We start from the raw sequence: 16,165 nt of genomic DNA, 5'->3' as shown, positions 1-16,165 counted from the left end.
TATTATGATGCTGTGATGTGAACCCTGCGCATTCTAGTACTACAGCATCCACATTTGTGTTTATGGTACTATTCGTTAGAGGCGCTGTAAGGTGTTGTCAAGAAGGTTTTCGGTTGTTCGTGCACGATATATACTGTTTTTTATTGATTTATTCTCTTTCGGCGTCAAACACCCATGATGACTGGTGTGGAGTCAATGATAGTGGAGGAAAAACAATCTCCGACGAAAGTAGTAGACAGAGAAAAGGTAGTTTCAGAGAAATATGCTAGATACACATAGAGCTTAACCTTACATTATTTTAATCAGACATGCCCGCTTCTCCTGAGAGTTTTTTGCTCTACCGGAAGGCACCATTCTGCTGCTGAGTATGCCCATGGAAACGTTCCAAGCAATGAGTTGCAGATCTATACCTGGCAAGATGCAACACTACGTGAATTGACCACCTTGGTGAGAGACGTGAATCCGGAGACTCGTCGGAAAGGTACATACTTTGATTTTGCCCTTGTCTATCCTGAGAGGGGCCAATATCGCATGCGAGAAATTGGGGTTACTTGCTCCGGAGCCAAAGGGGCTGACGACTCTAAGACCCTACACCAGGCCAAGTTTTGCATTGGTGACTATATGGACATTAACATCACACCACCGATGCGGAAGCGATATTAGACATGTATGTCTCTCACATAACTTCTCTGTCTTTTTTATTCTAATGTAACTCAATATCCAGAATGTCTTTTCCTGTGTCACGAGTGACCCGACTTAAGGAATAAATTAAACTTTACGAATTCCTATGAACTAATGTGGTGACTAAAACGCGATAGTCTGTCAGTTTCTGTAGAAATTTGCCGGAGATCCGCCACCACCCGGACGCTTTGATTGTTTCTTGCCACCTAGATCGATCTTCACACCACTTGGCAGCACGGCCTTATTCTCTTGGTAATCCACATATCCACCGAGATCATCTTCTTCGCTTTCTTCGTCTCTTTTATTGGGATCACACTGAATTCCTGTTTCGTAAGTGTACTCGCGTTTCTCTCCATCCGGATCAATGTATCCATATCGGCCACTGAAAAAGTATACATTAATTGACAAAAATTAAATTAGAGGTATGTGCTGAAAACATTTTACCGAGTGATGCAATCGATTCCGATGGTCTCCTCTTTAAATGAACCGTCATCGTTCTCGAAACCCCACGTGATTGTGCCATCTTCATGCTCCTCACGATACTTGCGGAGGATCTGAGCTACGGGTTTCTTTTCGCGTTCATCATAGTGGTGAGGTCGAGGATTGGCTCGGACTTCGGGAGTACGTCTGATGACCGGCTCGTCATCGAACACCGGACGTTGCTCCTTGAAAACAGGTCTGGGGCGTACTGGGGTTGGTTTAGGTGGTTGCGGACGTGGTGGCTCAGGTTGCAGGAATCGTTGAGGCTGTTGCAGGGGAGCAGGGCGTTCTTGGGGTTGGAATCGTGCAACAAGCTGTGGGATATCGTCATTAATGGTGTTGGGTTCGAAAAAGGAAAAGTGCTGTTGCTGCGGTGCTTGAGAGGACGTTGAAATTATGTGGGGAATGAAAGAGTCTTCTTCGGGATCTTCTGTCACTGGCTTGGCGTCTTCTAAGCTTCGCGGAGTGGAAGGAAGTGAAAGATGCGACAGAGGACGTCCTTGTGGGGGACCCAGCGGACGTCTGACACGGATAACAGGCTGGCCACCAGCGTTGAGAACGCGATCGTTGCGGAAGGGCGAGTGGTTAGGCCGAGATACAGGTAGGGGTATGGCACCGGGCACGTTAATTCTTGGCGGAACTGGACTGTCGTACTGTGCTCTGGCCCACGCCATCGCGAAGATGGTCGCAAGGAAGAGCTGTAAAAGATTATTGTTTTTTATCGTTAGACTTTTTTCTCATTTACCACATTAAAAATGACTTGCAAAATAATGAAAATGACAATTTTTCTAAATTATTTCAACATGCAATAAAATATATTATTCATATATAATGTAATTTATACAAAACATAGAGTTGATATTTAGATTTATAAAATAAATCCCTGTCCAAATTTTAAAATTTGGAGAATTGTTATACCAATCATGTCTAGCCGTTGTTTGTTAAATTCTTAAATTTGTTCGTTATTAAATTTGTTTTAATATTTTTCTTGTCATATAAAAAATCATTGTGACAACGATAAGAGAATAATAGTGAGAACAGTTGTATGAGAGATACGATAGTGCCTAGGTGTTTAAGATTATCTCGATTATCTCAGAAATCTCAATCAGAAAGTTCCCACAGCACATCACCCACGGAATCGTGGCCAATAAATTTACATTGGTCGGAAGACGATGGGTGCTTATGCAATTCACTGTCGTGTTCCCATCATTGCTGCTAACATATCAGTGAAAGCTGATGGACAGTAACCAGAATCATGCTTTAAAGGTTAATAAAGCTGCTTTGGTAATTGTCGTCAATGGCTAAGTATTTCTTTAAACGCTTATTGGATACCCTGTTGGCTTTTTTCGCTACTTCATCTGAACGAAAGTTGCGCAAAAATGATTTACTCGGTGAAGGTCAACTGGGTGCCGGTGATATAAAACTTGCGAAAGGTAAAATTGAAAATACTTAATTTCTCAATTATTATAAATTTCTGTGCACTCATTTTGTAAAAAGAGAAAGAAAGATTACAAGTTGATGGCGTGCGAAAAATATATTTTATATTGAATTATTAGACAATGAATACTTCAAATTCATCTAATATTCTCGATCATTGCATTTGATGGGGTGTTACAAAATATAAATTTCTCATGTTTACGTCTTACTTTTTTTTTTTGGTACAAAAGAAGGACTAAAAGAGATAAGGAATTGGTAAATATGTATGAATGAAGAATTGAATTGGGTGCGACTAGAATATTTAAATAGCTAACAGTAATATGATGTAAGAACTAGCGTGAAAAATTTATAAATATGCAACTTGCATTTCTGTTTTCTCATTCAAAAATTCCATGAGCAATTTGCTTACATTACAATTCTTTTCTGATCTATGGGGACCTCATGTATATATGACAAAGAAATGAGACTTTTGAATCTCTATGTGATTGTTACATAAATAAAGCTGCAACAACTGTCTTCCATTTGGGGAATGTCTCACCCGCAAAAAATAACTCATAATTTTGTTGTGCATTTTTTCTGATCCCATTATATGACTTTTCTTAACACACTGGTGGAGTGCGTTGACATAATAAAGCAGCTAAAAGAGCAACTATACATGAGACACAGCGTAACGTTTAATTTGATATCTGGCAGTTGAGGCGGGAGAGCATGTGAGAAGACAAGAGTGAAAGGCCTGAGATTGGCTTATACAAACATCTTTTGCAGAGTGGTTGTTGTTGAGAAATTGAGGTATTTAGCATTAAAAGGTGTTTACGGCACTCTCTTGTAGGCTGATTGTACATTATTGCCCATATAGACGTGGTATGATTAGTGTATTTCAATTTATATATTCGCCAAATACGTGTGGTATGATGGTGATCGAAAAATAACTTTACGGACATTCGTCATGGATCAATTGTTGGATCAAAATTGATTAATGCAGTTCAAAAGGGTCTACAGAAAAGCCCAAAATGCAAGTTTTCGGGGAGTAAGTAAGAAATATGTATGTATTGAAACGACGAATGAATGGAAAGGGGAGTTTATTAGGGTGGGATAAATAATGTGATCTTGCGTTGTACACTTTGAGATCAATTTCAAGTGAAAAAATACATGTGATGCAATTGGAAATTGAAGGAGGGAGAAATAAAAAATAAGAATGTACTTATTTCTTCGCATGAAATATACTCTCGTTGCTGAGGTGTGTAATTTACAATCAAGAGATTGAGTTTGTGGGCAAAGAGCGCAAAGAGTCAGTGAGTTTAGCATCAATTCTCGCGATCACCAGAATTACGTTATTCAATTGCTACAGCACCACTGATTTACTAACCCTTTACAAATGAATTCTTCTTGCGAATTTCGTATTGAACACAGATTGAGTTGTCTGTGATGTGTGAAAGATAAATTGATGAAGTTATGAGAGCAAAGATATGTAAAATTTACCTCCGAGTCCGTATTTAAATCATGTGAAACTAAAATGTTTTGTGAAGTCAGTCTCCTATGTATTTTATAAATTTCTTTTATTTCCAAGATAATTTGTTTTGAAAGTGAAATGCACGTGCTGAGTGATCTCTATTTTATTATTCCTCAATGTCGGTATTATGTATAATAGGAAAGAGAGAAAAGAAATCACGCAAAGCGATCTCGGACACAATACATATATAAATATAAATGACTCCGTGTCATCTACATTTATAGTATATAATATAGTATAAATAAGTGTGAATAATTCATTTATTTCGAGGCGTTGAAATGAAAATGTGAGGACCAATAAACCCATCCATCGTTCATTGATCGTGTACTTTACAATAAGCTTGCACAAAGCCTTCTAAGGCAGATGCAAATGAAGAAATTGTGTATTGAGTATTTTTGTGTAAAACATCAAAAATATTTCCCGTGTTTTTAGAAACTTTCCTATATTGAGACGGTGCAATGAAATTTCATTTTCTAGTTGGTGCATCATCTACGTGTATAAGATAATTACTGAAAATTTTCACTTTTAACTCACCGTGCAGATGATTGAAGGAAATAATTTAATGATATACATAGTAGTACATGTAGTACATAGAGTTATAAAAAAGTGTGTAATTTTTCTTTCTTTCTTTCTCCTAATATATTTCATTCAACATTCCATAAGTTTGTGTATTCTCTTTAGACTTTAGAGTATTGATGGTTAGAAAACACCTCAGCTTCCTCGATGGTTGACATGAGACAAGAAATTACGCGCAAACAATGTGAAAATATCTCTTGATTGTAGATAAATGAATGGAAAAGTAAGAAGTATTGTAAATGAAACATTTTATGCACGTATAGTTTCACCGTTTTTCCTGTCATTTCGGTTATAGTTTAATAGCCTTGACTCGGTACGAGGTAGTGATTTTGTAAAAACAACCGTGCTCACTAAAAGAGAATGTATATTTGGGAAGAGTACAGTTGGCTTTTGATTAAGCTTTACAAGATATCAGATATTGTTCTTGAGATAGGAAATATTTTCGATTCACTACGTTCATGTTCAATCAGCAATAATTGATCAAATAGCGATTGTCCAATCAAGGTTAATCACAAAATATATGTGAAATAATATAATTTCACGATCAACACATTTCAGTTTGTTTCACGAGAGTTGACTGTTTGGAGTGGCCAAGAAAAAGTTTCTGCGAATAAATTACGATCACAGATAATGCTTGTCTGGGCAGGAGTGTCTTTGTTGCGGAGTTGACTTCGATGAAAATGAATGAAAATATGCAATGAAGTGTTTTATTTTATTTTACTTTCGCCTTACAGTTTCTAGAAAACAGTTTGTGAACACAAAATCAATGAACGACAGACACTCTCTAATTTTTCTCCATCATCTCAACTTTGCATATTACAAGGTAATACAATTTTCAATTGAGCTCAATTAAAAGCGTTTCGAATAATTCAATCTAAAATCTTTTTCATAGCCTATTTAAATATTGTGAACAATTTTCGTATTTGTAATATATTTTGTCATGTTTGAAACCATTAGTTGAAGACTTAAAACGAGAGCATGGCAGAGAATGTGGATTAAGATATTTCGAAAGCTTAAAAATTGCAAACGGAGCTTTTTTCTCTAATTTCTCAATGTAGAAAACGCGTTTTCATTCACTCTGTGTAGCACAATTTCTCATTTCAATCGCTGGATGAAAGTATTTGCAATCACTCCAGGTGCGATTGAAACTAATGAGATGATCTCGAGATTTTTCATCGGGTGAGTACACTAAAAAGGCAACGGGTGTCTTACCAAAATGGACAGATATTTCATTATAGACGTTGTCACACAGTCAAAACTTTCTTAATCACCTACTTTAATACCTGAGGCAAAAAGAAACAATTTACAAAAGTGAGATTATTAGATAGAAACGCCCGAGTACTGTGCTGAAGAACGCACCAAGCGAATGATATGAAGTGCAACTCAGTAATGCGATGTGGTAAAGTCATTTGGCGCCTTTTACCGGGAGGCCCCCACCGTGGGTCGGGCTCGATGTTCTGCAAAACCGGTGCGACTTGGCATATGAATTTTGTTGCTTGTTTTTCAGTCTCAATTGGAAGATTCTTTGTAACTCCACTTGTCTCACCTTACAACATTTTTCCCCACTAAAAATTGCGCTTCATCGCCAGTCAAATCACGTCCACTTTACATGGTATTATCATTCCTATTGTCGGTTTTTCTCCTATCCTTTGCTGAATGGTAAATTTAATAATGATTTTGTCACTTGAACTTACTTCTCGGGGTGATTTTGTTTGCTTTATCAAGATCACGTTTCCGACTAGTTTATTCCTCAATCATCCCACAGAGCAAACAAACGAAAGAATGGTACTTTCTTGCTTGTTTTGCTGGTACACAGCGTCACAATAGAATTCACTATAGTCTTGTGGTATCTACATGGAATGCGTGAAGTTTGTCATGTTTTAACCTACGAACATTGTAGTGGTAGAATTAAATAGATATTGAATAACACAATAACAGTTGGTATATGCAATAAACACTGAATAAAATTCGAATCACAATATCTTGATTACTTGGATTCATGAAATCTTTTTTTTCAAGTGTTTGCCAAAATTCAAACTTTAACTTGCTTTTCGCGTTCCCTAAAAATTCGATTAGATGTTTTAATTGTGGTATTTCCTAATATTATTCAACACTGATTTGCAATATGAGAAAAAAGTTTAAGATACATAATATGCTGATTGAACTATGCTAAGCACATAAAGGTGCTAATGTAATAAATTGCTATAAAGGTGCTATATAATTGAAGAGTGCTTATAAAAATATTTTAATTATATAGGTGAATCTCTTTTTTTTAAGTATACATTGTGTATACAATAAACAATGAATTGTTAAACGTCTTATAATCTTCAAGTGGTTTGAGTTTAGACTTTTAACTTACCAGAGAGTGGACTTTCATTATAAAATATGTTGAGTTTATATTTATTTGCAAGAGTATTTTGAAATTGATTTCGAATATTTACAAAACCGCAAAATCATCTAAAAATTGTTTTTCACATGGTGCTTTTTTATTGCAATGAAAAATATCCATAGATAAAAAATGAAATGCTGTAATGTTATAAGACACATTTTAATGATTTTACATATTCGACAAAAATGTTTTGGCGATCTTCTAGAGTGGTAGATGTTTAAATATTATTGAGTGAGATATATCCATTAAAAAATTATATGAAAGACGAAAATTGTGATTAGATGGTTATCACGTCTCTGTATGCTTATATGCAGAATTATCAAATGCAGTACGGATCTTCAAATGTGCCGGCGGACTTTGCGTTTGATCCCTTTGATGACTTTTCGGCTTTGGAGATCTATCTTGTAACAGCATAAGGGCAACAGCTCCAATAATTCCAAATCCGCCCATAATGGTCATTGGCAGAAAAGATTGAATGTGCTCCTGATAATAGTGAGTAACAGAGTTATAATCAGAATTAAATAAATATGTAATTTTTGTCACCATTGACTTACCATTAGCCAGAGATATGGCACGACAATTAAAGCTACGCCGGCTGCGAAATTTCCCGTTCCCACACCTAAATTTCTCATCATGGTGGGATACTGGTATGCTGTGAAGGTTTGAATGATGGCATTTGTTGCTCCAATTGTGCATTTTCCTGCAAAATGCATTAACACAGAGTTATCTCTATATTGGATTCACTCCATATCCTTGTGAAGGTTTTCACAGGAATACCAAGTTTATGAAAACAACACACATGTCGTGTGCAACTATGTAACCTACCTATCATAACTAAAGTGATTATAATCCACAAATTGCCATCTGGCACAAAATTAACCATGAGACAAGCTAATCCGGCGACAAGCATGTATATAACTAAGTTAATTCTGATTCCTAATTTGAGAACGACGATGATGCTGCATAGGATAGCCACACCCTCCACCGCACCGGCAATAATCTGTAACACGAATAATTGAATTAGAAAAGAATTTTGGCACTTTAAATATTTCGGAGAAAAAGATACAGGGTTACTCACGGTGTTTATGTATATATCTCCACCCAAATTATTCATATGAAGAGTGATACCAAAGTAGAGGAGGACGAGTGAAAACCAAATCACAATCATTAAGAGAGTGGTCCTGCGATATTTCCCCTTGAATAGATCCAATATGGAAACTGTATCGTTCACATCGGATGGCGATATTAGTAATTTCTCATAGTTGTCCGGAAGAGTGATCCTATTCCTCACAGCAATTCGATTGATAATCTCTTTGAGCTCTTCCATTTTACCTCTTGCCAGCAACCATCGCGGGGACTCGGGTACATTAAGCCTATTTTATTCCCCCGGGAGAACAATTTCACAGTCATTGATTTGAAATTTGAAAAGCGTACAAGAAATGAGAAGAAATTCTAATTTCACCTTACCACATTATGAGGAGAAGGAGGCAGGGCACCGAGCCGATGAGTTGGATCGTCCTCCAATCACGTGCCGCATATGCGATTCCAGCGATGACCATGTATGAGATGGACAGCGGCAGGAGGTTGAGGATACCAATGATGGTTCGATACTTGCCGGACACTAGTTCCACCACAAGAACGAAACTGACAACCAGAACCCCCATTGAAGCGACACCGCTGATAAACCTCAGAACCATGAATGTGGACAGTGATGAGGCGAAGGCGAGCAAAATCCCTGTAATTTAATTAGCACGCTGAATTTTAAATAAGAAACAAGGTGGCGAGCAAGAGGTATATATCTATGGAATTTAAAGAAGGTTTTATCGTTTTTTATGGGTACTTATTTCCATTTTTTGTGTTAGCAGTTTCCGTTTCAACAAATATTGGCCCCTTGTAAAAGTTTTGAAGACGGGTACTTATTGAATCAACGTGAAGAATATATTTCGCCGGTACGTAGGCAAAATATGATTGAATTAAGCATTTTATTCAGTTTGATTTCTAACGCAAATTTGTTCATCACACTGGTTGCAGGTGATACTTTCCTCAATTTTTATGGAGAGGTTTAATACAATTAATCTACAATAATTCATTCTTTCTTCACCGTATCCTCAATTCTGGGTAGTAATTGAGAAGAATTGTAGAAAATTAAATGAATCAGAATTTTCTCATAGACATATTAAATAGTTATTAACAGTATGCAATTTACGCAAATGTGATGCGAAAATGAAATAACTCATAGTTGTAAACGGGTTGCGCGCTTCATCAAATGTGTAATACATATGTGGGACAGGTTGATATGTATGACGTACAAGCACAAGGAGTGTGGATGTTGAAGAATTTTTTTTGCTTTCCGCCCAATCCAAGTCAATTGGATGTCGTGCCGTCTATACATATCAGATCAACCAGGTGAACGTGGTGGATTTTGTGTTGTGTGACTATTATGATGTTAGAAAAGCACTTTCTGCTCAGTCAGCATATATATATATATATATATATATATATATATATATATATATATATATATATATATAGTGGTAGAGTGAATTCGAGGACCAACGAGAGGGGGACTATCCAGTGTCAAATCTTCTAGTTTTCTATTTCCAAGGCTCGCCCTACCTCCCATATCACTTATTCAATTGGTGAGTGGGTTGGCGGGGCCACGTGGAAAAAGGACGATACAGAAATATTCATCCATGCATTTGTTGATTGATTCCACGCGACTTCTTTTTCTTGTAACTCGGTACATACATGTAGAACGGATTGATTTATTGCATTGAAATTGATATGGATATTGAAGTATATGCTACGTAAAATTATGAAGATATATTGTGTAACATTTCAAAAAAAATTACACGGAAAGATTGTCCACAACACACTTTTTAGGAGACAAATCATATGCTATTGTTCATTGATATCAATTGAATGGCGTATTAAATTGGATATAGCTTGATACAACTTATCAGTTCCTAAAAAGAAATACGATTTTGAGCACTCTGCAGAATATGAAAACCTAATTTAATACTTTTCTCCGTATTGTCACTGTCAAGGTGATTAAAATAGCGACCCAATATTCATTACATTCATTACGTGTATATGTGATTTTCCATGTCATAGGGTTTATAACACCAAAGCCACTCAATAATGAAAATGTAGTTCAATGTCATGGTAAAGTTTGCGGGTATAAATGGGCGCAATATATTTTATTTGACGCTATCACTTTGAAAATGAGCAACGCGGTGTAATCAGTTGAGAGGCGATTAAAGTATAATTCATTCAATTTATGAGCGATTTACGCAATCAAGGCTCGATGAGGCGCAAATTGAATATTTTGTATAAATAAGAATTGTTTCATTCTCAAAGAAATCACGAAATCTTTTATTTGAACAACTTTATTAATTTTTGAAAGATGAGATTCTCATGCGATATGGAAATACTTTTGAAATGAGTTTCTGTGTATGGTTTCCTTTGCTCAGCTTTTAGATTGGAGTAACATCTCTGAGGAAAAGTTTTCCTTTATTCTGCCCAAGATTTCATTGCGATAGCGTCTTCTGAATGTTGGCCAACATTCAGAAAAAAAGAATATAACAGATATGTCTTTCATACAACTCTTTCTTGACGAGAAGGGCTGAGCGGGTAGGATGTAGTAGGTGAAAAGGCTGGAATAGCAATTGATCGTGTGTCTAATGAAGATATTTTTGGAGAGATGAAAAGATGTTAATATTCTGATGGAATGTAAAATACTTTGAAGCTATTTATGGTGGAGTTTATTCACATTCATAACTGAGTGTTTTGTATGCCTTTATAATACTTTTGCAATGTAAATATTTATCCTCTCGAGCAAACGACGTACCAGTGGTATCGTGCACAACTTTTACTATGTGATTTGGCGAAATATATATTTTTTCTCAATTTATTTAGTCTCATCTAAAACGAATTGTTGCAAATTAAATTTAAAAATATAACACTAAATACTTGTTTGCATGGAAATAAATAAATAATTATTATTAATTAATATTAATATTATGGAAAATAACTTACCAATACAACATTGAACTGTGGCAAAAGACATGAGGGTGAATCTTCGGCCAAACTGATCAGATATCCATCCACTACACACACTTCCGACGGCTGCGCCTGCCAAGAAGCACATCTCCACGTTGCTCACCATAGTGGCTTTATTACAGATTAGCTGCCATTCCGAGATAATTGTTTTCCCTATCAGGTCCATGTCATACTCAAAAGACTTGCATTCAACTAAGGTCTTGCTGGATGCATTACTCAGCATTTCTGTAAAGTTCTCCGCTGAGATTTCATTGAAATTTACATCGATTATGCTGCAACTATTTTTAGGTTGAGTAATATTCCGCCAAATATTCGTAGGAATTGATTTGAGGTGATCAGGAGCAGCACACCAAAAGTCCTTTGTAGCTCCCTAAAGATATGTATATTTGTAAATATAAATATATGTGTATTAGAAAATGTCATTCTGAAAATAAAAAGTTCCGCCTATTACTCAAAAAATTAATCTAATATCATGGTAATTACTTCTTAATACGATAATATACCGAAGCAAAATTGTACATGATCGATTTCAACACCATTCAATAAAATTGAAAATATGCTGTGCATGATTTACTGATTCGAAAAAGAAAACCATGAGATTTCTGGATGGTATGGCTTATCCTTTTTCCACCCCTATTTATCCATTCTCTTGTTATATCAAATTCACTTGGATGGAAATCGATAAATTTGCGGCGGAGGAAAATATTCTTTCGCGAATTGTTAGCTCCGCTATTTCAATTCAATAGTATGAGAACATGAGTAAAGGGCATGAAAGAGATGGAGTAAATCCCTCAGAATTTATACTCCAACTCAAGTTATACAGATATTTTTGAGATCATGACATCCGACCATTTAGTTTGTATAACACAAAAGTGGAAAACATAGCGAAATTATGCAAGAAACTGATTGCTTTACAGTAGTTTAATTTGTGAGTTGTTTTGATATATCCTATGGAATTTTCACTTCATATAGAAACTTGTAAAATATTTTACTGAAGGAAAACATTTGACATTGCTATTTTATCATACCTTTACAAACTATCAGTATTAGATTGTTTTGTGACATATTTTAAAGCAGATAATTTGAAACATTAGTTCGGATAATTAATTTACTTTTTCCTTAACTATATAATACGACTTACGTTGAAACGACCTTAGGGATTGGAAAATCACTGATATTTGATGGATAAAAAATTCATACATGAAATCAAACGAAAAGAAAATCAGAAACTAATTTTTTAGTATATGTATGTACGTGAAGCAACAATTGTTGATCAACAGTCCAAGTACTTTACGGTGTAATAATACAAAATGCATTGCAACGATTACACTTTAGTGAAGGGAATATTGCAGAGTTGTAAATTTTTCTGCTTCTTACCATTTGAATACAGTTTATTTATTTGTTCATGTCTTGCAATAGTAAGAGGGACAAGCGATTTCTGCATATTTTTTGAATTGTCAATTAGAAAAGAATGCTAACATGAACTATGTGTCGAAGGACACAGATCAAGTAACAAAATTGTGGCACTATTATTGTGTTTCAGTATACCATAAGTACTCCGTATTAGTTGTGTATTGGAGAAATATGCAAATATGTTAATTGATTAATGTGTGATAATATGCTAAACAAATATGTTTTGTCACGTATGAATTGCTTTGATAATGCTTCTTTAAACACATTTAATTGTCTCTGTAATTGAATGAGGTAATTCATAATTTAGCACACTAAATTGATACTTTGGTCAACTGAATGATCATTTTGAGAATTAGCTTGAGAGAATAAATATTTTATTTATTTTTTATCGAGAGAGTTTAAAGCAACAAATGGCTATGTCTGTTCAATTATCATGTGAAGTGTATTTTTCACCTCAAGGAGGAGATAAGAGGAGATTGTGTATTTTCCGTATTTCTTTCTAATTCTAAAATTATCGTGTGTATAAGATCGTATGGATATTTTCAACCTTTACTTATGTGGACAACCTTCACTGTCTACGTTACATATCCATCAATATTCTCAGCATAAAGTTCCAATATCAAGTTCAAAATACCGAGCGCGCTTATGACACTAGAGATTGTACTGTTCCGTCAGGTAAAAGCTCCATGGCGCACATGAGACAGTTGGATGAGAGTGAAGGTTGACCGCGGGAGAGTTTATTGATCTATTTAGCAGAATGGAAACGTGCGACTTAATTGCATTGTGCAAGAAGGAAATACATAGCATAAGCCTAAGATTTCTGGGCCATGGCCAATGACCGATTGATGACGGAGAGTGCAAAGCATAATTTATTTGGGAAATCACGAGTTACTTCAATTTTGAGACAATACATCACGAGATGATGATTCGCATTATATCTTCAGTGCTTACTACAAACATCCAAATTGGTAAATCCGTGACTCAGCAATGCAGAAGAAAATAGTAAATGTTTTATCGACTTTATCATACAATTTCGGTCAATATGACCATAATAGGATCCGTATCTGACATTGTGTATTCAAATTTGAAGTATTTTGGAAATATTTCTGTTAATGTCGGCGGGAAGCAGCATTGATGGTGGTCATGAATGTGTTCATGAATGAATCAAGGATGTGTTCCATAGGACTTTCCATAGAAATTCATCACTCTTACTCATGGTTAATGTGTCAATATAATCCCACTGTTGTCTGTCATCAAAATGCAATAGTTATTAATAGGAAAATTCTCGAGATTATTGTCGCCTCAGACAACTTACAAGAGATATGTATGGATATCATAAACACTGTACGATATTTTAATTGAAGTTCTTCTACGCACTACCCCATTTACATTGTGGACCTGTGCTGAAATTTCACCATACTCTTGCATCATTAGGAAATTGTCTATAAGTAATTGCAAATTAGATGTGTAATTAAAGTAACAGAAATTCTCATTCAAATTTAAACATATATTTCAGGTTCGTATTAAATATGACGTCCAAGGAGGTCGCTTCGCGACAAATGTGCTCATATACAATGTGTGTGTAATATATGTAAAATTCATTCATTGCAACATTGACGTAAGAAGTGGCGTGAAAAATTCTTGTGACAACATTGCAATTCACTTAAAGTTATTGCCTAATTATTACTGAATTTTCAAATTAAGTTGATATTACATTGAGGGCATTTTTTGTCATAGGAAATCAACAGTTCCGATGCAAGAAAATTTCACTTTTCTTGTGCAACTTTCATACTTCTATATTGTATATGCATAGTATTGTAAATTGCTGTGTTTTTATGAAATTTCTGCCATGTGATATTCCTGCCAATTTATTGAAATCCTTTATTAGAACACAAAATGATCACAAGCCCTAATTAGCCGAAATATCATCCATAAATATTACCATATAATAAATACGTATCATAAATTAACATGACAATTTTCGGACTTCCGTTGTTTATAGGAAATTGTCACCCAATGATTGAGATACAAATTAAAAGCAATTATAGTAATTTTTTGTGGTTTCAATTTCAATTGTAGCTGTTTATTTTCCGCAATTCTATCATATAGGAAATTTTTTTGATTAAATCAAACACGCTAATAAAGAAAGCACACAAGTAAACATGCCTCTTGGTTAATAACTTTAACAACGCGGTGTTGCTTTGTTGTCAAATTAGACTTATTAGTTTCATGCAGACGTTAGGGCTGCAGAAATGCTCTTAAGAAATGCATATGTATAAAATGTATTCACTTTCTGAGATGCTCATTGCAATGCATATATGTATGTATCAGTAACCAATGAGTTATGATATTCATCACCATTCTGTAATTTTATATGCTTATGTGAAATTTTTACAGTGTAAGATTTATTGTCACCATAGCAATTGTCTCTGTTTTCTCTTAATGAGGCATTTCTTTTGAATTGAGATTCTATTCGACATTTTCAGCGATAAACCAATGACGTAAACAAGAATTGCGGACACTGTCGAGTCACATTAATTTTACTGCGAACAATTCATGAAATAAATTTGTTGATTTTCCAATTTTTTACTGGAAATTCTCAGAAAAAGGAAATACAATTAATTTTCACTGTTTTTCATCATACTTACCTACCGCAATATTGTTTTTCTTCCTTCAAAATACCCATATATTTTTGTGTTTTTCTTTAATGGGCAATGACATGATTGTCAATGATTTTCCGGTTATAATTTGTAGAGACGAGTAAAATTATATTTACCTCGAAAACAAATGCGAAAAGGTGAAAAGTTGAGGGAAATTGGAAGAGAGACAGAAAGAATGCCCACATCAATTGCCATTTCCCAATGTGTCCAGTTAACTCCGATACAATATCAGAATTGTTGTCTTCCTGCGCAGAATCATTTGACTGTGTTGTATATTTTTCAGTTTTCTTGCCATCTTCACAATTGGGCTCATTATAAGCCAGAGAACTAGAGGATTTGCCACTAGCCACTTGAAGATTTCCCGTCTTAAACACCATTATTCACTACCGACTTCGAGATCAATTACCGCGATCCGTTCGTTGTACAATCGAGATCGACTGGCTTTGGTTTTTCAGAGCAATTTTGCTTTTATTTTCACTGAATACAGATTCTGGAGTACTGGTGATTCTGTTGAAGCTAGAGAGCCTTTAAATTTTCCAAACGGACGCCACGAGTTGGCAATACAAACTGATATGCCACGAAATCCAGAACACCTCCAGTCTATGGCTGTGTACAGTGGCACGAGTCGAGAGCTACTTGGAGTGGGATTTTGGCGGTCACTACAATGGAAAAGTGTTCAGAAGGTACACAGAGAGACTTAATGTAGTGGAATTGACTGAGAACATTATCAATATAATTATGAGTTGATATGATTTTTATCCACTGACTGAGATTAGAGTTGCCAGAAAAATGTAGACTATTGTTGAAATATTGCACTAGTTATACATATGCAAGTAAATGTGATGTGTATGTGGGTGTATTTTTGAAATATGATCTAACTGGCCATTGTTTTCCTATAAATTGGACTATAAGAAATTGTCTTTATGTAGATTTTCTCTAAAATATTATTTACATAGA

At 35.2% G+C, this 16,165-nt stretch overlaps 2 protein-coding genes across 4 annotated transcripts; one reads left to right on the top strand and one right to left on the bottom strand.

Moving 5' to 3' along the window:
• The first annotated feature begins 56 nt into the window (after positions 1-56).
• Positions 57-792, top strand: LOC132263797 (histone deacetylase complex subunit SAP18). Its single transcript, XM_059763783.1, has 2 exons — positions 57-246; positions 307-792. The coding sequence occupies exons 1-2, from the start codon at positions 175-177 to the stop codon at positions 661-663; spliced, it is 429 nt and encodes a 142-aa protein (XP_059619766.1). The 5' UTR covers positions 57-174; the 3' UTR covers positions 664-792.
• Positions 793-821: 29 nt separating this feature from the next.
• Positions 822-15,767, bottom strand: LOC132263796 (organic cation transporter protein-like). Of its 3 annotated transcripts, XM_059763780.1 has the most exons (7): positions 15,325-15,767; positions 11,112-11,505; positions 8,541-8,808; positions 8,152-8,446; positions 7,899-8,073; positions 7,628-7,773; positions 7,155-7,556 (listed from the first exon to the last, which is right to left on the bottom strand). In XM_059763780.1, exons 1-7 carry the CDS (start codon positions 15,583-15,585, stop codon positions 7,362-7,364), a joined length of 1,734 nt encoding a protein of 577 aa, XP_059619763.1. In that variant the 5' UTR covers positions 15,586-15,767; the 3' UTR covers positions 7,155-7,361. The 3 variants fall into 3 exon arrangements, with proteins under 3 accessions (XP_059619765.1, XP_059619764.1, XP_059619763.1); XM_059763782.1 differs by lacking the exons at positions 7,155-7,556; positions 7,628-7,773; positions 7,899-8,073; ... (1 more) ...; positions 8,541-8,808; positions 15,325-15,767 and adding exons at positions 822-1,063; positions 1,126-1,859 and having other exon boundaries at positions 11,112-11,143; XM_059763781.1 differs by lacking the exons at positions 7,155-7,556; positions 7,628-7,773; positions 7,899-8,073; ... (2 more) ...; positions 11,112-11,505; positions 15,325-15,767 and adding exons at positions 822-1,063; positions 1,126-1,859; positions 5,897-6,018.
• Between the last annotated feature and the right edge of the window lie 398 nt (positions 15,768-16,165).

This window comes from Phlebotomus argentipes, unplaced genomic scaffold (assembly GCF_947086385.1).
Source record: "Phlebotomus argentipes unplaced genomic scaffold, Phlebotomus argentipes genome assembly contig_39, whole genome shotgun sequence".
In the NCBI taxonomy this organism is placed as follows: domain Eukaryota; kingdom Metazoa; phylum Arthropoda; class Insecta; order Diptera; family Psychodidae; genus Phlebotomus; species Phlebotomus argentipes.
Note: the sequence above shows the minus strand (reverse complement) of the source record. Positions and strands in the feature narration are given on the sequence as shown.